We start from the raw sequence: 20,919 nt of genomic DNA, 5'->3' as shown, positions 1-20,919 counted from the left end.
GCCAGTAGTAATTGAGTAAACAGTGCCATCTAGTGGTTGTTAAAATATATGTCTCAATGTATGTTTTCAGTTGTAACTTGAAACTAGCCAATCAGATGTTTGTAAAGTGCTCTATCTCTGATGTCATAACCCCAGCCAATGACAGTGTGAGATTTTCAAACAAAGAAGCCAAAATACTATTTAAACAAAGGGTTCACACTGGAACATTGCTTTTCTCTGCAGGCACTGAGAGTTCCCACATAGCTCTCATTGCTCTCCTCATTTGGACAGGAGTCCCCAAGAGGCCCGTTGCTGGCAATGAATAAAGCTTGTAGACAATCACCATTCTTGACTACTGAGTTTGCTTTTGAACTTTGCTCTCGACCTTGCAACACTGCCTCTTACTGCTTCTGTCCCTACTCTCACGCAGTTTGTTCCACCCCCTTCCACCTTGTTTACAGATGGGATGGGGATAGCAGGGGAGTATCAAATGAGAACTGCAACATGCACACACGCACGCACGCGCACGCACACGCACGCACCCTGGCAGCAGCTCCATTTTTGTCCACAGAGGCACAGCTGACAATTTTGCAGAAAAACTTGGGACTGGAGTCTTTTAAAGTCCCCAAAATGCCCTCGGCAACTCAGAAAGTCTGCTTGTTAGCAGCAGTGTAGCTAGCGAGCAGCAGGGGGGTGGTCCACCCCAAGTACCACCCTTGGGGAGCGACACCACATATGACCTGTTAGGGGTGCCCCAAAAGGGGGTCTCTTGGGGTCACCCAGCTGGCTGCCGAGGGTCAACTGGATGGTCTCTTGGGACGCCTGGGTGGGGTGTCCACCTCCCTGGGGTTCCTTGCAGGGGAAGCCTCAGACCAAGTCAGGGAGAGGGGTTCACGATACCCTTGTCCTCCTCCCTGGAGGCAGGACCTAAGGCCTTTGGTCTTCAGGCAGGAGCTCCTGACTTCCCTCTCCAGAACTGCCTGTCATCACAGGCTTCTCTGATTTTATTCACCCCAGCCACACCCTCGACTCCTCCCCTTCCTCCCTCTATAGGCTTAAAAGGGCCCTGACCCTAGCCTGCTTCCCTCCTCTTTGGTGGTTAATGGTGACCCTGCCCTGCTACCTGCTCTGGTCAGGTGAGCTCTGTGGGACAGTCTCTCCCATCCAGCTGGCCTGTGTCTTGTCTGGTCAGCTGGAGAGGCAGTGGTGGCTCTGTGTCTAGGCGGTTCTGCTCCTGGCCTGCAGCCAGATAAGGCAGGGGTCGGACAAGGGACCCAACATAGCTAACATCGCAGAGGTTAGGAATAACCCCATCGTGCTACATACCGTTGGATGCTGAATTTCTAGCTGAATGCAGTGGGAAAAAATGGGGTAATGTATCTCCTTTCCATCAAATGTTATGGCCAAAAAACAGGAATCCCAAAAATGCATGAAGCCCTATGGAAAGTGAAATTGAGACATATTGCATGTTTACTTATGAGTAGGCAAACTTTCCTTAGTCCCTTTGAAAGAGCAGACTGAGAGGAATCCAAAGGCACCAGAATGGTTCCTATCCAATGAAAACAACCCCCAAAAAACACCTAAGAAGGAAGTCCCTCCCTCCAAGCAGACAAATGTATTGAGCCCTATGGAAAGCAAAAGTAAGCCACATGTCAGGTTTACTCACGAGTAAGCAACCGTGCCTTGGCTGCTGGTCAAGTCAGGCAAAGGGGAATGCAAGGCTAGCTACATGGTCCCAATCCGATGAAAGCAGAGCTCAACCAATGCTCCAGAAGGCAGCACCCCCCAACCCCAAAATAATGGAACAGAGGCGTCAGCTGGTAAGGTCAATTTTTCTTTGTTTTTAGACTTGTAAAGCCGGGTGGGTCCTGATAGTGATATGCTTGAAATATAAAAACTTACACTGAACTGGGCACTGGGAGGGCTGGAAATCTCACTATTGGGGGAGGGGATGTTATAGCAGACAGGCTACAGAGAATATTCACTTGGTGAAACAGGGCTGGCTTCCCCTTATTTAATTATTTGTTTTTCTTTAATTTTATTTTGAATTATTTTTTTTTATTTTGCTTTATCATGCAACTTCCAGTCATGACAGCACTTCTGGTGGGTCCCGGACAGATTGTCATTCTAAAAAGTGGGTCCCAGTGTTAAAAGTTTGAGAATCACTGCCTTAACTCAAAACAGGTCAATGAGACGTCCTCGGGGGAGTGGGGGGTGGGTGACACCCAAGTGTCTAAAATTCTAGAAATCATGACTTTGAGGAATAATACCATCATGTAATACACCATTTGCTGCAGAATTTCATGCGTTGCTTGTGGGGAAATATTCACTGCATTTATTTTCTGCCTTTATTATTATTCACTTCATGTCATGAACATTACTATCTCTCACCTTCCTCACCTACCTCACAGGGTTGTGAGGACAAAATAAGGAGAGGAACCTTGCACACCACCCTGAGCTGCTTAGAGGAAAAGTGGTATAAAAATGTGAAGGAAGGAATGAATGAATGAATGATGTTTTATGGGGTGACAACAATTGATGGGCCCTGGGTGTCAAATGAGGTAACTATGCCACTGCTTGTTAGGGCTCCTTTTTGTGTCAGGTTAAAGGGGGTGGAGACTCATTAACTTGACTCAGGTCAAGCTGTGCTTCACTTGCCCATCTCTGCATATGAGCACCTTATTGGTTGCCTGCTGAGTCACAATAACACATCATAGGCTCTTGGAACAATCTGTCTCATTGGTCAGTTTTGAGTTTAAGAGATTCACTTTTGTTACATAAGGCAGTTGTGTTCTCTTTTTCAGATTAGTTGGCCATAATATATGACAGAATACAGATAAATCAACATGGTTTGTTTCATTATGTTCTTCATGAAATTATTATTCCAATGATATATAACATTGTGCTTTTATTCAGAAATACACATTTTCCAAAAGTTTCCAAAATGTTGGCCACTAGTGGTGCCATGCCCCTGAGGGTGTCATCTGGTCTGGTACACACCTTCCACACACACACCCCTCTGATGCCTCTGAAGGTATATTGAGATCTTTCTCTTTCTGACCCAGCGACCCCACCAGTGCAGCAGAGTAGGGTGCGTATTCTGATCTGATGCACCAGCCTAGAGCTCATTATGACTAAGTGGCCGAGAACTAGATGATGAAAGTTGAAAGAAAACAACCAGTTCTAAGTAACATGACTGAGAAGCAGCGCATCATAATGTTCAGAAGAAGCTGGGTTATTGCATCATGACCAGAAATATCCATGACTGGAAAAAAAAGTAGATACTGCATGCAAATTTCCAATAGTCAAGTAGGCTATAAAGGTCCCTACTTGGAAAAACTGTTCCTCTTGTGAAGGAAGGACTTCTTGGAGGACGATTCTTAGAGGATGGAAACCATTGGGTTCTTTTGGTCACCTGTGCTGTCTTAGCATCATGCCTTTAATATGAACTTGGTATTTCCTTGTTTCCACATTTTGACTTCTGGGTTGTATCTTGCATTATTAACATTATCCGTGGATAGCTACCCAGGAGGTGCAATTATTGCTTCTGAAATGATTTCTCACCCCACATTGTGGATTCTAAAGAATCAGGATGATTAAAAATGTGATATGCTGTGATCCAGTATTCATACTGTATGGATACATATAGAGAGAAAAACATGCAAAACAACTATCATCTTAGAATCCGATTTAATTACTTCTTTTCTCTGTTAGCAGCTGCTTGGAGTTGAGATCTGGTTTTAGCACAATAACATAGCATTTAGGGAGAAAAATGCAAGTCAGGAGGCCAGTGTTGGAGGCCAGGATGGCAAAGACTTCCACGGCCACCACGTCTTTCCCCTTGGTGCTCAGGTAAGCAGGAATGAAGGAGACCCACACACTGCAGAAGACCAGCATGCTGAAGGTGATGGATTTGGCTTCATTGAAAGTATCTGGCAGTTTTCGGGCAAGGAAAGCGACTGTGAAGCTGGTTAGGGCCAGAAAACCAACGTAGCCCAGGACAGAATAGAGCATGATGATTGACCCTTCATTACACTCCACTATGATGTGCTCAGTCTGGGAGTGCATGTCAACATCTGGAAAAGGAGGAGAGGTGTACAGCCATACAGTGCAAATCCCCACTTGAATGAGGGAACAGGAAAGAACAATGGAGTGGGCCACTTTTTCCCCCAGCCATTTCCTCATCCTGTTCCCTGGCTGGGTGGCCATGAAGGCCAGGACCACAGTGGCAGTTTTTGCCAAAACACAAGAAACAGCCACAGAGAAAATGATGCCAAAAGCTGATTGTCGGAGAAGGCAGGACACCTTGCTAGGTTTTCCAAGGAAGAGAAGGGAGGAAAGGTAGCAAAGCAGGATGGAGCTGAGAAGAATGCAGGTGAGGTTTTGATTGTTGGCTTTGACAATGGGAGTGTTCCAGTTCTTTAAGAAGATCAGTATCACCATAACTGTCATTGCTGTAAAGGAAAAAGCAATAGAAACCAAACCAATTCCTAAGGGTTCCTCGTAGTTTAGGAAGGCTGTCTGTTTGGGGATACATTGATCTTGGTTCTTGTTTGGGTACTGATCTTCTGGGCATTTGACGCAATGAGCTGCATCTGAAAAGGACAAAGAGAGTGTCAGTAGCTCTATGAATCCAGAAGAATGATGGAAGCTTGAAAGCAAACGTTGGACAAGAATTCCTCATTTTCCTTGTGAACAATGCTTAGTATCAGGGGAATGACAAAATGCAGCAAGTGACAGGCACCAGTGGAGTTAAGTACACTGAACTGTGTAATGGACTGCCTCTGAGGTCTTTCAAGGTTCCTCCCTTGTTATCATTGTAACCAGTTTCCCTTTAAGAAACCGTGCATCATGATTTAAGTATTCAGAGAAGAACAGACCATACCTAGGCATATGTTATGGTGTTAGGGTGGACAAATATTTGCAAATATTTCCTGTAAATTCAGGGCACTGTCAATCACCTGTCTGGTTAGATATCATGTCATCTGGACACGAAGTACAATCATAGCAACAGAGGGCTTTCCCTTCTCGAACCGTCTTGCTGTGTCCGACACGGCAGCTCTCAACACAGGTTGAACCAGGCGGATTCTAAGAAGAAAGAAGGGGAAGAAACGCTGAAGCAAACATTTGATGCCCACCACCATGACCATCCTTCTCTTTCAGTGCACTTCAGCTTATCAAGAACAGGAGATCAACTTGATCCTGACCAGCAACAGAGAACTCCCCTTTTGCCAGTGACTTGCTGTAGACTCCTGTGGTATTTGACTACATGGAGAGTCGGCAGAGAGATTTGTTTTTCCTACTGGGTCTCAAAGCAGTTCAGAGCACAGTCCAAAAGAAGTAGGAAATACACCAGGATTTGGTTTAATCCCAAAGTGCCTTTCTGCTAGCAGAAAACTCAGCGTGCTTTTATTTCATCAGGGAATTGGCAATTGCACTGGCATTCCTGGCCCCTGTGCTGCCTGGTGTCAGGATCAGAGAATACTGCCCCCCTCACCGGTTGCCACCCCTTACCATCGCGTCCAGGTCACACGTGGTCTCCTCTGGCCCTCTGGAGTTCTTATAAGGGCTTTAAACATAAGGGCTTTTAGAAGCCTTCCAGAGGATTCAGAAGGCCTCTGGAGGCAGGAGGAGACCATATGCAACTTCCCCGGCCCCCAGAAGGTCTCTGAAGGGCAGCTGAAAGTGGTGAAAGTGGTGGTCGGGAGGCATGGATTGAGGGATGGATGCTGGCAGGGGGTAGAGGGGTGGAACCCTGGGACGTCTGTCCCCCTTTACCCTCCATGGTACACGAGTGCCCAATAGCAATTAGATTCTGAATGGGGTAGCATCTAAGAATAAAAAGAATGGGACATAAGAGGAAGCTGTCTTTTATTACTCAAGACTAGGGACATCCTCCTTCTTTCTGTGTGTTTCAACTTGTGAAAAGGTGGGGCCCTCCTGTGAGTGGGGCCCAACTCAAACCCCAGCTATCTGATATTTTTCTCAATATAGGTATATTTATTAACCATCTTTTCCTCAATATAGATATTTGATTAATCAACTTGATAGGCTATGTGCCTTGTAAATATGTTTAAAATGATTTTATTCTGTGTCTGTAGAGGACAGGAAAGACCCAGTACAAGTTTAGATTAAAGTGGATGAGGATATTTACTTTAGTCATGTGTACTAATGGTGTAGTCGTAGCAATCCTACAAAACCTGGATAATACCGATCTGTGACTCTAAGGCTGCAGTCTAATTCAGTGTTTCTCAAACTGTTGGTCAGCACACATTAGGTGAGTTGCGACCCAATTTTGGATGGGTCCCCATTCATTTCAATGTGCATTCTATTTTTAATAGACTTTATGCTACCATGGTATGTAAGTTGGGGAAATGTTTCAGATCTGTAATTTTAAAAGCATGTATATGCTTTTAACAGTGATAGTCAATGGGTCTTACTCGAGGTAAGTGCGGATAGATTTAGAGCTTCTGGGATGTTTGGGGAAAATAGATCAGTTAAAATTCATTTGGATAATAACTTTAGGTATATGTACTAATGGCTTGTTTCAGCATTCCTTCAAGACTTGTACAATACCAACTGTGACTGTAAGGCTGCAATCCTATATACACTTTCCCGGCAGTAAGCCCAATTCAACCTAGTGAGACTTATTTCTGAGTAGTCAGGTATACAATTGCACTTCAGGGGTAAAATCCTTTGGTCACCCTGCACTGCTAGGACTCACATTCCAGCATTGCAGGACACATTCTGGCTGCCATAAATGGAGACTCAAGTAAGTTGTTGGCAGGGTTGGGTATTGGGCAGAGAGGAGGAGTAATTGGGCACTTCAGGGGAGGAACAGGGGTCGGTCAGGGAGGGAAGGGGTTGATCTGGTGGGAGTCATGCATGTCAAATCCTATCCCCTAGTTTTCAAGCTTCCCCACTCTCGGGCTCTCCTCGGGCTGATACCAGTTATAGAGCTGGCATAGGTAAAAGGAGACCACTAGGCTGTAAAGGGGTCTATACAGAGGTCAGGGGAAAGTATGCTCCTTTACATCTCAAAGGCCTCTCCATCCTGCCCCCACCATAGCATGCAATGCATGCCTCCAGGAATGCTGTCATGTTCAGGAATGTTCCCAAGCAAATGAAGAGGTCACCTTGCTGAAGGATTTTCAGCCCTACCTGCTGAAATCTGCTATTCCACACAATGGCCTCATCATGGATGGTAAAATCTTGACTTGGAGAAAACTTTCCAGCTGGGATCTTAAGGAAGGATTGATTGGGGAAAGTGACCCAGTTGATGACTTCAAGTCCAGAAGACAGTCCCTCTTTGGCAAACCAGACTTCATGGCCAGCACCATTGTTAAAGTGGACATTCTTCAAAAAAAAAGTGCATCTAGATTGGACAAAAATAAAAAACACCTGATACCTTCAATATATATTGCGGACTGTGTTACCAAACCCCTGGTCAGAAAAGGCACCTGTAAACCTGAGATGTTCAAGTTAAAAGAACTTTTTTCATTTATTGAAACGTATTAGAATACGCTTGGCAGATCTTCCTCATCTTCCTCTCCTCTCAGCTAACCATCATATCCAACTTGTCCACATCTATGGGCCCAATCCAAACTTTGCAGCACTGATGCAACTATGCCAATGGGGCCTGCTCTGCATCCTGCAGTGTAGTCACAGAGGCCTTGTCAAGGTCAGGGAACAATTGTTCCTTTACTTGGGGCTACAGTGCAGCTCATTGGTGCTGTAAACTTGCCTGCTTACACTTGAGGAGCCTCTCCTTGCTTCTGCTTTCTCGGTTGTAAAGAGAGCCTCATCAGGTGGAAGCAGGCGGGGCAGCTGTGGCACTTTTCCATGGGCTACAAAGGGGCAGTTCTGTCTCACCTGTGGCTTGAATCACACGTTCCTGTTATATTCCACTTTTCTTACATTTTGGAACTTAAGGCATCAACCCTATTAGGTTTCCTAGGAGTCAACCCCATTGAACGCAATGGACTTACATCTGAGTAGACATGCATAGGCTTGGGCTGTAAAGCAATGTGCATGGGATATCCAAGTGGTCTGTCATCAAAGTCCTGCAAGCTTCAGATCTGCTTAGCTTTAGCAATATGCCCCCCCCCATGTGCCTGGGAACATGATTTCACCCACACCACCCACTCAATCCACAGCAAGTTTACATAGAAGTGATTTCCACTGTGCTCCAATTATCTTCCTAGTAATTGTGCTTGGGATTGCACCATACATAACTGTTTCAATACAGTGAGGAATATACCTGCCAGGGTTCAATGTTCAAAGGTTTGCCTGTGTCTCCGTTCAGCATTCTTTTCGGCCTGGACGTATATATGGCATTTAAAGCATGTGCTACAGCATAGAGACCATTGTAAATACGGTAGCTCACATCACTCATCTCCATCTCAAATACAGTCTGAGGCAGGCTCTCCAGTTTCTCCTCTCCGGTACAGTGTTTACAAGTTTTAATTTTCACATCACCGCAACACCTGAATGCAAATTTGTAAAAAAAGCAGAGAAAATGTGCAAGTGACTTTTTAGGCTTTAGAGTCTGAAGGAAGTCTTGGAATCCTGGCACGGCCTTCACGGAGGTTGTGAAAGACAAAGTCCCATGGAATGTTTTTGCACAGAAGCCCTCAGTGTAAACAGTGCTGACGAAATCCCACTGAGGTGACGTGATCCAAACCTTCCCTATAAGATGTTTATGTATAAATTCAGCTAGATATAAAAGGAGTTCCAATGGTTCCAGAGTCTGAGAGTCCCCGTCAACAATAACAACGTTGGCTGTCGTGGATAAAAGTGTGGAGCGTATCCTCCATATATTTTGCAAGAATGTATTTTGAGTGGGATCTGAATTAAGATCCTTGGCTCCAGTCCTTTCTAAGAAGGCAACACAAATGCTGTTCCGGGTTAGCAGTGGTGTAAGCCTCTGCAGAAAGCCTTCTCCATTATCATCGTCTGAAACAATGAGACCAATCCATGTCCACTGGAAATGCAGCAGTAGCTGGACTATGCCGGTGTGCAGAGTACCTTCCCTTATTGCCATCCAGTATAAAGAAGGGAAATTATTTTTTGTGACTGGTTTCTCATACGTACCATAAGTAATCTAATGGGGGAAAACATGGCTTATAACAGCTTAGAAAATTAACCACCGTTTTCCAAACTAAAGTACTTATTGTACAATCCAGACTTTTGCTTATCAATGATATGCTAAGTGTACTGAATAATGTATCTGTCTATACATTCCCATCATTAAATTATAGTAAGTCTGTAATTGTATGCACAGTTTCCTGGGAGGAAGCCCCATAGGCAGTGGCTTAGCTAAGGGGGTACAGGGGGTAGCAGTTGCACCAGGCATCAAGCTTTAGCAGGACAGCAAGCTGAGCATGACACTAGTGACCAAAGTTGTGAAAATATTGGTATGTATGAATAATAGCATCATGTTATATATCATTGGAAAGGTAATTTAATGCAGAATACGATGAAAAAAAATGGCATTGGAATATCTGTATTCTATCAAAAGTTGTGGCCAATTAAGCAGAAAATAAAAACAACTTTGACCCCAGGTAGCAAACAGATGCCTTAGCAATGCCACTGAGGCAGCAGAGCAAGTGGGTGGTGAGCTGCTGGAGGAGGAGGTGTGTTCTTCCAGTTTTCACTTTTTTTAAAGCCAGGGTGTGACATCACTTCCAGTTGTGACATCACTTCTGGGGAAACATTTTGAACTTAGCACTGGACTACACAATCATTAGCTATGCCACTGCCCATAGAACACAATGAGACTTACTTGTGTACTTCTGAGTAGTCATGCATAGGGTTGTGCTCCAAATGAGTTACAACACGTTTCCTTTTACCTTGTCCACAAGCCATCACTTAATGTCCTGAAATGGGTAACATGTTTGATTCAGATCAAGCTATTGTTTTGCCGAGCTTCAAGTTCCCATTTTTTAAAAGATTAAAATCACTTCTATGGTTTGTATCGCTAGAATATGAGACATGACTAAGCAATATTGAAATTTGTGTGATAGGATTGGCGTGCTTAAGCTTAAGAACAGTATATATAACTGGCTGCATTTATGACACATTTTCTTGGGATTCAAACCTGGGTGCTATACACTGAAAAGCATGTTTAGGGCAGGAGGTCTGGCTCAGTGGTGGAGCTGCTGCCTTGTATGCCTGAAGATCTGGGGACACCAGTTCGGAACAACCAGAAGTATCTGGGAGCTCTCGACATGCTGATAAGGAGTTGACCATCAGTGGCAGGGAGGAGTTGCTGTCAAGTTGCATTGGAGGCGAAGCAGCCAGAGGGAGGCCAGACTGGGAAGGAATTCAGCTGGAATGAGGCTTTCTATGAAAGATCAGAACTATTCTATTATAAAGGTCCCTACGGGGTTTGGAAAACCTTGCTATGCAAACCACCTTGAATTAAAGTCTGAGGAGAAATCTGATGCCCAAGAAAGGCGGTATATAAATACCAACATTAGTATTGTCAGGCTTCGTGTGGGGGCGAGGCGGATGTCGTCCGTGGAGCTCGGTTCCCTTCCTCCCAGGCCTTCCCAGCAAGGGAGAGGAGGCCTAACGAAGGGTGGAGGGGAGTGCCTCAGGAGCCTCAGCTGGGTGACCAAAGGGAAGGGGTCACAGCACCCTTCTCCTCCTCTCTGTCTCTTGAGGGTGGTGTTCACCAGTGGGGCAGCAGGAACCGCTCCACACCTTGCCCTCCTGATCCTCATCACAGGCCTCTGTTATGAAGCCCTCTCTGCTCCCCCCTTCCTCCCTCACCCTCCTCCCACTTCCTTACAGGGGCCTGCGGCTCTGGTCCCTTCCTCCCTTCTTTCCCTCGTGTTTGGTGGAACAGGCAGCTGGGCGGGTGCGCCCAGGGTCCAGGCAGCCTCTCCTCCTCCTCTTTGGCTGTTGCTGTCAGTGGGGGGGTCCCTCCCCCAGCCTCTCCAGGTCAGTCAGGGTGGGAGGGAGGCAGCGACCCCGACTATTATTATTATTATTATTATTATTATTATTATTATTATTATTATTATTATGAGCTGGAGGTCTCTCTGCCCACATCTGGGTTACAGATCAGTCATGTTATGTCCTCCTATACAACTGAGATCTCAAGAACCTCCTCAAATGGTTATTTCTTCTGAAAAAACGATTTAATTATTGCACTGCATTGCCCCTTTGCAATACTTTTCAAGCTAAAAAAAGGCATTCACTGATAAAGTCCCAAATAATATAAGAAGTGAAGAGCGGTTTTATGCCACCCATTCATGCATCTGAATGTACATACCTGTGGAAACTTGTAGTGACTAAGAATGTTGGCCATTTGGATGACATACTCTACCGTGAATCCCCCAATGACAGACAAGACATCACCTTTCTTACCACACTTGTAATTGGGTACATTCCTTTGTTGTTTGAAGAGTAGATCCAGGATGGACTTAGATGTGGCCATTCCTTCAAAAAAGTTGTCATAGATTTTAAAGCCCAAGGTCACGTTGGGCAAGAGGTTGGGATTCCTATTGATCTCATGAATGGCAAAAAGGAAGGCCAGGACATGCTGATAATGTTTGTACTCTATTCTGAAATTAGATTGACATTGAGGCAAAGATAAGGTCTAGCACATTGTCATGTGCGCCACATATACATTTACAGTAGTACCACCCACAATGGCATTTCCTTGAGTACTCTTTTGCTATAGTTTTGTTCATCTTGGGCATGACTGACAGCTATTGTCAATCAGAGCAGTGTATTCTGGGCAGTCATTGTCAGGTTCTTGTTCCATTAAGAACAATGTCTTTTTAGTGCTGGTTTGCACAGCACTCAATTTTAGGGGACAATGACACCTACAATATTGGATATTTGCTTGTACAGTGAAAAACATCATTCCAAGTACAATGAGAAAAGGAAACAAAACTAAAGAGGTGTAAGGAAGAGGGGTGCAGCAATGGAGTTGTTCATCTGAGCAGAACAAAAATAATTGTGTAAGGGGACATTTCTTTCTTTGTCCTGAAGTAAGTCTTAGCTGCTGCAATGGATCTACTGTGACTGTGATTTTGCTGCTGCAAGTCCAAGCGGATATGTGTAGGTAGTTTGTGGCCAGAAAGGGAGATAGGATATAAATGGAGGTGCTTTCAAAGATATCCGCTCTCTTCCTGACCATGGCATTGCCCCAACCCCACCCAACAGACAAGAGAAGGGAGAAGAAGCAGCAAGAAGAGCAAAAACAACCACTGGGCTGCAAATGCGTGTCTAACCCAGCTGCAGCTGAACTTCTGCATCCTGAACTACAGTTCCAGCTACAATGATATCTCTGTGGCTGGCATCCTGATGGAACCTCACAGGAACCTCACTCAGGAACTGGGGTGCAGGAATGGAGTTGTTCATCTGACCAGAACAAAAATGATTACATAAGGGAACATTTCTTCCTCTGTCTTGAAGTAATTCTTAGCTGCCGCAATGGATCTACTCAGACCTGTGCCAGTGATTTTGTTGTTGCAAGTCCAAGTGGATAAATGCACTTAGTCTGTGGCCAGGAAAGGGGTAGGATATAAACAGAGCTGCTTTCAATGCTCTCCACTCCCTTCCTGGCCATGCCACAGCCCCATCCCCAAACTGTTCTTCCCGGCAAGCTGCACCTGTTGAAATGCCACCCCAGTGCAGTCTTTTGTTCCCTAGTCTTCATGTTTCAAGTAGAGTGATGGCCACCAAACACAAAATAACTTACGTGAAATTGACTCCCTCCATTGCTGGTAGTCTCTGAAAATTGATTGCAGTGTGTATAGAACAAATAAGAGAGAGGACCCCACCAATGATAGCATCTCCTAGCCTAGTATCCCCATAGCTTCCTTCAAATTCACATTTACTGGGCACCTTCTCCCAACAGACAAGAGAAGGGAGAAGCAGCAGCATCAAGAGCAAAAACAACCACAGGGCTGCAAAAGCATGTCTAACCCAGCTGCATCTGAACTTCTGCATCCTGAACTACAGTTCCAGCTACAATGATATCTCTATGGCAGGTGCCTTGATAGAACCTCACTCTGGAGCCACATGGAAGCAGCATGTGTGGTCACAGAGTTTCCTCCTGAAATGTTTGACTGGTGTGGCGAGCTAAAGAAGAGATGCCTGATCAATCTTTGTTCCACCATTGAGCACTGACACAGTTCAGAATAAATCCATCTCCTTCAGAAATACGGATGTATTTCTTACGGACTACCCAAGGAAGGAAATTACAGTACTGGATAATTACAGAGTACCTAAACACCTCCCTGATTGTCCTTGTGAAATGAATAACATACATGTTTACGAAGATCAAACAGTATGTAATTTTGGGAAGGGCAGTCTGAACTGGGATCATGGTGAGATGTGAGATGTGTGTTGCCTTTGCTGCGATTCCAGTTCAGATTTCACCCCTCATTACAGAACAGCTACGCTCTGGTAAATAAAACTGATAAGGGAATGCTGCGCAGGTGGGCCCAATCATATTATACTACAAATAAAACATGGCCTGTTGGTATTTTAATAGCAGTGGGAACAACATTTAATAAACAGAACAATGGTGGATGGGGGGGGGCTTTAGGACTTTAGGGCTTATAGTTACACTTCCAATCATGCCCCTGTGTGAACACTTAAATGGAAAGAAAGTTCCCAATAGCTGTCAATGCAAACACTCTTCAGTTTAAAATAGTGCAGTAGTTCCCAAACTGTGAGTCTGAAACCCACCAGTGGGGCATGACCCAATTTTTGATTGGTTGCAAAACTGACAGGGCAGATTGTGCATCAAGGGTTAAACACGCTGCTAATTGGGGGGTGGGGGCATTGCTGCCCAACCACCATTATAGCCACACACCTTAGTGTTTGTGAATCAGACAGCAGCCTCTAGGACCTGTGAAAAGTTTGCAAACCACTGGAATATTGTGTAGTGGTGAGATCAGGAGTAGAACCACAGCAAAGTCCTAAAGAACTGCGGCCACATCCCCAAAGATCTGCTCCATTTGCCAGGCCCTCCAACTTCTCTTTCACATAGAACAGTGCTTCCCAACCTTCAAGCCTCACAGACCACTGAGGCAAAAGTGGGAATTGTCAGGGTCCACATGCAACCCCTCCACCCCAACACACTAAAAATACATTTAAATTTGTAATGCAGGCGGCCCGTATTAGAACATAAGAACATAAGAACAGCCCCACTGGATCAGGCCATAGGCCCATCTAGTCCAGCCATAGGCCATAGGCCCATCTAGTCCTCGTATACTGGTGTATACGAGGCACCAGTAAATTTCCTTCTGTATATTGGATGGCACCAAGAGAAAGTATCTTGAACAATGGAATAGTCTGGCTACTGCGACATTTCAAATGGACATGGATCAGCCTCATTGTTTCAGATGATGATGATGGAGAAAGCTTTCTGCAGATGCTGACACCACTGCTGGCTCCAAATGACATTTGTGTGGCCTTCTTGGAAAGGACAGTGATAGTGAAGAATCTTAATTTGCAACATAACAACATAAGAAGATAAGAACAGCCCCACTGGATCAGGCCATAGGCCCATCTAGTCCAGCTTCCTGTATCTCACAGCGGCCCACCAAATGCCCCAGGGAGCACACCAGATAACAAGAGACCTCATCCTGGTGCCCTCCCTTGCATCTGGCATTCTAACATAACCCATTTCCGAAATCAGGAGGTTACGCATACACATCATGGCTTGTACCCCATAATGGATTTTTCCTCCAGAAACTTGTCCAATCCCCTTTTAAAGGCGTCTAGGCTAGACACCAGCACGACATCCTGTGGCAAGGAGTTCCACAGACTGACCACACGCTGAGTAAAGAAATATTTTCTTTTGTCTGTCCTAACCCGCCCAACACTCAATTTTAGTGGATGTCCCCTGGTTCTGGTATTATGTGAGAGTGTAAAGAGCATCTCCCTATCCACTCTGTCCATTCCCTGCATAATTTTGTATGTCTCAATCATGTCCCCCCTCAAGCGTCTCTTTTCTAGGCTGAAGAGGCCCAAACGCCGTAGCCTTTCCTCATAAGGAAGGTGCCCCAGCCCCGTAATCATCTTAGTCGCTCTCTTTTGCACCTTCTCCATTTCCACTATGTCTTTTTTGAGATGCGGCGACCAGAACTGGACACAATACTCCAGGTGTGGCCTTACCATCGATTTGTACAACGGCATTATAATACTAACCGTTTTGTTCTCAATACCCTTCCTAATGATCCCAAGCATAGAATTGGCCTTCTTCACTGCCACCGCACATTGGGTCGACACTTTCATCGACCTGTCCACCACCACCCCAAGATCTCTCTCCTGATCTGTCACAGACAGCTCAGAACCCATCAGCCTATATCTAAAGTTTTGATTTTTTGCCCCAATGTGCATGACTTTACACTTACTGACATTGAAGCGCATCTGCCATTTTGCTGCCCATTCTGCCAGTCTGGAGAGATCCTTCTGGAGCTCCTCACAATCACTTCTGGTCTTTACCACTCGGAAAAGTTTGGTGTCGTCTGCAAACTTAGCCACTTCACTGCTCAACCCTGTCTCCAGGTCATTTATGAAGAGGTTGAAAAGCACCGGTTCCAGGACAGATTCTTGGGGCACACCGCTTTTCACCTCTCTCCATTGTGAAAATTGCCCATTGACACCCACTCTCTGCTTCCTGGCCTCCAACCAGTTCTCAATCCACGAGAGGACCTGTCCTCTAATTCCCTGACTGTGGAGTTTTTTCAGTAGCCTTTGGTGAGGGACCGTGTCAAACGCCTTCTGAAAGTCCAGATATATAATGTCCACGGGTTCTCCCACATCCACATGCCTGTTGACCTTTTCAAAGAATTCTATAAGGTTTGTGAGGCAAGACTTACCCTTACAGAAGCCATGCTGACTCTCCCTCAGCAAGGCCTGTTCGTCTATGTGTTTTGAGATCCTATCTTTGATGAGGCATTCCACCATCTTAGCCGGTATGGATGTTAGGCTGACCGGCCTATAGTTTCCCGGGTCCCCCCTCTTTCCCTTTTTAAAAATAGGCGTGACATTTGCTATCCTCCAATCTTCTGGTACCGTGGCCGTTTTGAGGGACAAGTTGCATACCTTAGTCAAGAGATCTGCAACTTCATTCTTCAATTCCTTAATAACCCTTGGGTGTATGCCATCAGGGCCCGGTGACTTATTGATCTTTAATTTATCAATGAGGTCTGAAACATCTTCTCTTTTAACCTCTATCTGACTTAACTCCTCGGTTAGGAGGGGCTGTTCGGGCAGCGGTATCTGCCCGAGGTCTTCTGCCGTGAAGACAGATGCAAAGAACTCATTTAATTTCTCTGCCATCTCTAAGTCTCCTTTTATCTCCCCTTTCCCTCCCTCACCATCCAGAGAGCCAACCGCTTCTCTGGCGGGTTTCCTGCTTCTAACATATTTGAAGAAGCTTTTATTATTCCCCTTAATGTTGCTGGCCATGCGTTCCTCATAGTCTCGCTTGGCCTCCCCTATCACCTTCCACAGGGGGTTCTGTTCTTGGAACCCCCACAGGTAATGAAATGGCGGTTCCCCCCCCCCAAACTCCCAGAGGCTCTTCTGAAGCCTGCAGAGGATGTGTACATCTGCCCTCAGCCTCTGCAGGCTTCCATATGAATCCTGAATTTGTTTAAATGTGACTTCTGGTTTTCACCAAAAACCAGAAATCACTTTAAATGATTCTGGGCTTCATTCTGAAGCTCGCAGAGGCCATGGGCAGTTGCATATATGCTCTATGGGCTTCAGAAGAGCCTCCAGAGGCAAGAGGAACACAGCTTCCTTCACTTCCGGGGGCTCCAGGTTCACCGACACCAGAGGTTCGGAATTAGAAAAGATTTGTAATTAGAAATGCCCTTGCTGCCAATTTGGTGCCAGCGGCTGATTACCCCCCTGCCCGCCTCGTGCTTCCTGGCTGAGGCTTCTGCCGCGATTGTTTATCACGGCTGGGGGAGGCGGGGCCAAGCGCCCGCCTGGAGCACGAGCTCCGGCTGGGCTCAGTGCGCTCCAGGTCGGCAACGAGGGCAGGCGTGTCCTCGGTGGGAGTGAACTGGGCTGGCTCTTGGCCCTGCCAAGAGGCTAGGTGTGCCTCTCAATGAGGCGAGGGTGAGCAGGAGCAGGTAGGCAAGAGGCTGCCGAGCTTTCATACATCGTCGACGGGCTGCAGCGGCACATTCCGGGCGGCCTGAGCGGCGAGGCTGAGGCAGTGTGGCGGGCAGCAGTCCCGCTGCAGAGGGCGTCATTGCGTGAGGCGCATGAGTGAAGAGGAAGCCTTGCAGCTCCTCCATCCACCTGAGGGTCCAGAGGAGTGAAGCAGGCATTGTGGGAGCATTGTGGGGGCTTGGGCCTCCTCCCCTGCTTTCTATGCTTTCGGGCACTTGTATCCTCCAGTGAATTCTAGCACACGTGGTGGGGGGACATTTCTCTTTCAGACTCACTATGGGTAAGAGAAGCCAAAGAGGGGCGGGAAAGCCCCCAAGAGACCTGCACCCCCTCTTTCCCCTCCAGTTTCTTCTTCGGAAGGGGAGGAGGATTACAACGAGCTGAGGGCGCTGTTGGCAGGCTTTGAGCCTAGGGAGAAGGAGAAAGTCCTTCGTGGTGCGGGGAAAGGTGAAGGGGTGGGGTATCCGGTACAGTTACCTCGCTACGTAGGTCTACTAGGAAAGGGTGCGGTACCCGTCTCAGTGAACTTTTGTCTCCTAGGAAGCATGTGAGGGGCCAAGGGGTTGTTGATGTTTCAGAACCCTCCGCCCAAAGGGACCACATGCCCAAAGTAGAGATCACAGGTGCCACGCAGCTAGCGCAGAAGGGCGCACAGCTGGTGCCAAGCGCTTCAGGTGAGATGGCACTAGATGCAGGTGGCAGTTTAGGAGCGGTATGGGATGAGCAGGAGGGCTTCGCAGTACCCTCCACCGTCCTTGGTGCGCAGTAGTGGCCCTGGTCTCAGTGGGGGGTGCCCAACCCATATTTCCTGGGGGGTTTATACCAGCAGGGAGCCCAGGGCAGTTTGGCACAGGCTGCAGTAGCACTGGTTGGTGTGGCCACTCCCCCACCCCCTGTCTGGGCCCCTGGGGTGCTGGGCCTGACAGCTTCCCCCCCTTGGGGATGGCCCCTTTGGACACCCCTGGAGCGCCATTGGGAGGTTGTGTGGAGCAGGTTGAGCGTCCCCAGGTCTCCTATGGGGACGTGGCTCTCCCCTTGGGTGGTCACTTGGCTCTAGCAATCAAGAAAAGATCTGGAGGGGCGAATATGTGGACATGTTCAGCCTTCTGCAGATAGAGCCAGAACCCATCCGGAAGTAGGGTGAGCCAGTTCAGGACCAGGAGATGGTGAGGAAGCAGAAGATTGACAAGAACTGGGCTAATGGACTTACATCTGAGTAGACATGCATAGGCTTGGGCTGTAAAGCAATGTGCCTGGGATATACAAGAGGTCTGTCATTAAAGCCCTGCAAGCTTCAGATCTGCTTAGCTTTAGCAATATGCCCCCCCATGTGTCTGGGAACATGATTTCACCCACACCACCCAATCAATTCACAGCAAGTTTACATAGAAGTGATTTCCACTGTGCTCCAATTATCTTCCTAGTAATTGTGCTTGGGATAGCACCATACATAAGTGTTTCAATACAGTGAGGAATGTACCTGCCAGGGTTCAAAGTTCAAAGGTTTGCCTGTGTCTCTGTTCAGCATTCTTTTCGGCCTGGACGTATATATGGCATTTAAAGCATGTGCTACTGCATAGAGACCATTGTAAATACGGTAGCTCACATCACTCATCTCCATCTCAAATACAATCTGAGGCAAGATCTCCAGTTTCTCCTCTCCGGTACAGTGTTTACAAGTTTTAATTTTCAGATTACTGCAACACCTGAATACATGTTTGTAGAAAAAGCAGAGAAAATGTGCAAGTGACTTTTTAGGTTTTAGAGTCTGAAGGAAGTCCTGGAATCCTGGTACTGGCCTTGTGGATGTTGTGAAAGACAGAGTACCATGGAATGTTTTTGCACAGAAGCCGTCAGTGTCATCAGTGCTGACGAAATCCCACTGAGGGGAAGTGATCCAAACCTTCCCTATAAGACGTTTACGTATAAATTCAGCTACGTATAAAACTACTGCCAATGGTTTCAGAGTCTGAGAGTCCCCGTCAACAATAACAACGTTGGCTGTAGTGAATAAAAGTGTGGAGCGTATCCTGTACATGTTTTGCAATAATGCATTTTGACTGGTATCAGAATTAATATCCTTGAAAATGACAGTCCTTTCTAAGAATGCAACACAAATGCTGTTCCGGGTCAGCAATGGTGTCAGCCTCTGCAGGAAGCCTTCTCCACTATCATCGTCTGAAACAATGAGACCAATCCATGTCCATTGGAAATGCAGCAGTAGCTGGACTATGCCGGTGTGCAGAGTACCTTCCCTTATTGTCATCCAGTATAGAGAAGGGAAATTATTTTTTGTGGCTGGTTTCTCATACGTGCCATAAGTAATCTAATGGGGGAAAACATGGCTCAGAACAGCTTAGAAAATTAACCACCATTTTCCAAACCAAAGTATTTATTACAAACCAGACTTTTGCTTATCAATGAGATGCTAAGTATACTGAACAATGTATCCTTGTATACATTCCCTTCAATAAATTATAGTAAGTCTGCAATTGTATGCACACTTTCCTGGGAGGAAGCCCCATAGACAGTGGCTTAGCTAAGGGGGTGCAGGGGGTAGCAATTGCACTGGGCATCAAGCTTTAGCGGGACAACAAGCTGACACTAGTGACCAAAATTGTGAAAATATTGGTATGTATGAATAATACCATCATGTTATATATCATTGGAAAGGTAATTTAATGCAGAACGCAATGAAACAAAATGGCTTTGGAATATCTGTATTCTATCAAAAGTTGTGGCCAATTAAGCAGAAAATAAAAACAACTGCCTTATGGAACAAAAAGTGGATTTTCTTAACTCAAAACTGACCTATGGCACTAATTGTTCTGAAAGCCAATGACATGTTATTATGTTATTGACTTGTTGCAATGACATATTATCATGATACAGCATGAAACAAAGAAGGTGTTAATATGAGTCAGCTCTCGTTTCCATGTATCATAATACAGTTACCCCGCTAACTGGGTAAAAAGGCACTTTTTTAAGTGGTGCCCCTCTTATATTTAGCAAGGGGAGAAAAACCATCCCTCTTCACCCCATCACAGTATCTTGAACCAATCAGGGGCACACTTTTCATTTATTTTATCTGGGGGGGGGGGGCTACAAATCTTCTTTGACCCGTGGGAGAAAATAGATGCCTTAGTTATGCCACTGAGAAAGCAGAGCAAGTGGGTGGTGAGCTGCTGGGAGGAGGAGGCGTGTTCTTCCCAGTTTTCACTTTTTTAAAAACCCGGGTGTGACATCACTTCCGGTTGTGACATCACTTCCGGGGCAACATTTTGAGCTTAGCACTGGACTACTCAATCATTAGCTATGCCACTGCCCATAGAACACAATGAGACTTACTTCTGAGTAGTCATGCATAGGGTTGTGCTCTCAATGAGCTACAACACATTTCCTTTCACCTTGTCCACAAGCCATCACTTAATGTCCTGAAATGGGTAACGAATTTGATTCAGACCAAGCTATTTTTTTGCCAAACTAAAAGCTTCCATTTTTTGAAAGATTAAAATCACCCCTATGGTTTGTATCCCCAGAATATGAGACATGACTAAGCAGTATTGAAATCAGTGTGACAAGATTGGTGTTCTAAGAAAAGGCATTCACTGATAAAGTCCCAAATAATAAAATGAGTGAAGAGCGGTTTTATGCCACCCATTCATGCTTCTGAATGTACATACCTGTGGAAACTTGTAGTGGCTAAGAATGTTGGCCATTTGGATGACATACTCTACCGTGAATCCCCCAATGACAGACAAGACATCACCTTTCTTA

At 45.9% G+C, this 20,919-nt stretch overlaps 1 protein-coding gene across 1 annotated transcript; it reads right to left on the bottom strand.

Annotated features, from left to right (window-relative positions):
* Window positions 1-3,714: 3,714 nt before the first annotated feature.
* On the bottom strand, window positions 3,715-19,180 carry LOC136652528 (vomeronasal type-2 receptor 26-like; the record flags this gene model as incomplete). Its single annotated transcript, XM_066629469.1, has 3 exons — window positions 18,623-19,180; window positions 4,941-5,067; window positions 3,715-4,574 (listed from the first exon to the last, which is right to left on the bottom strand). Coding segments are annotated over exons 1-3 (1,545 nt in total), but the record flags the coding sequence as incomplete, so codon positions are not given.
* Between the last annotated feature and the right edge of the window lie 1,739 nt (window positions 19,181-20,919).

This window comes from Tiliqua scincoides, chromosome 5 (genome assembly GCF_035046505.1).
Source record: "Tiliqua scincoides isolate rTilSci1 chromosome 5, rTilSci1.hap2, whole genome shotgun sequence".
Lineage (NCBI taxonomy): Eukaryota > Metazoa > Chordata > Lepidosauria > Squamata > Scincidae > Tiliqua > Tiliqua scincoides.
Note: the sequence above shows the minus strand (reverse complement) of the source record. Positions and strands in the feature narration are given on the sequence as shown.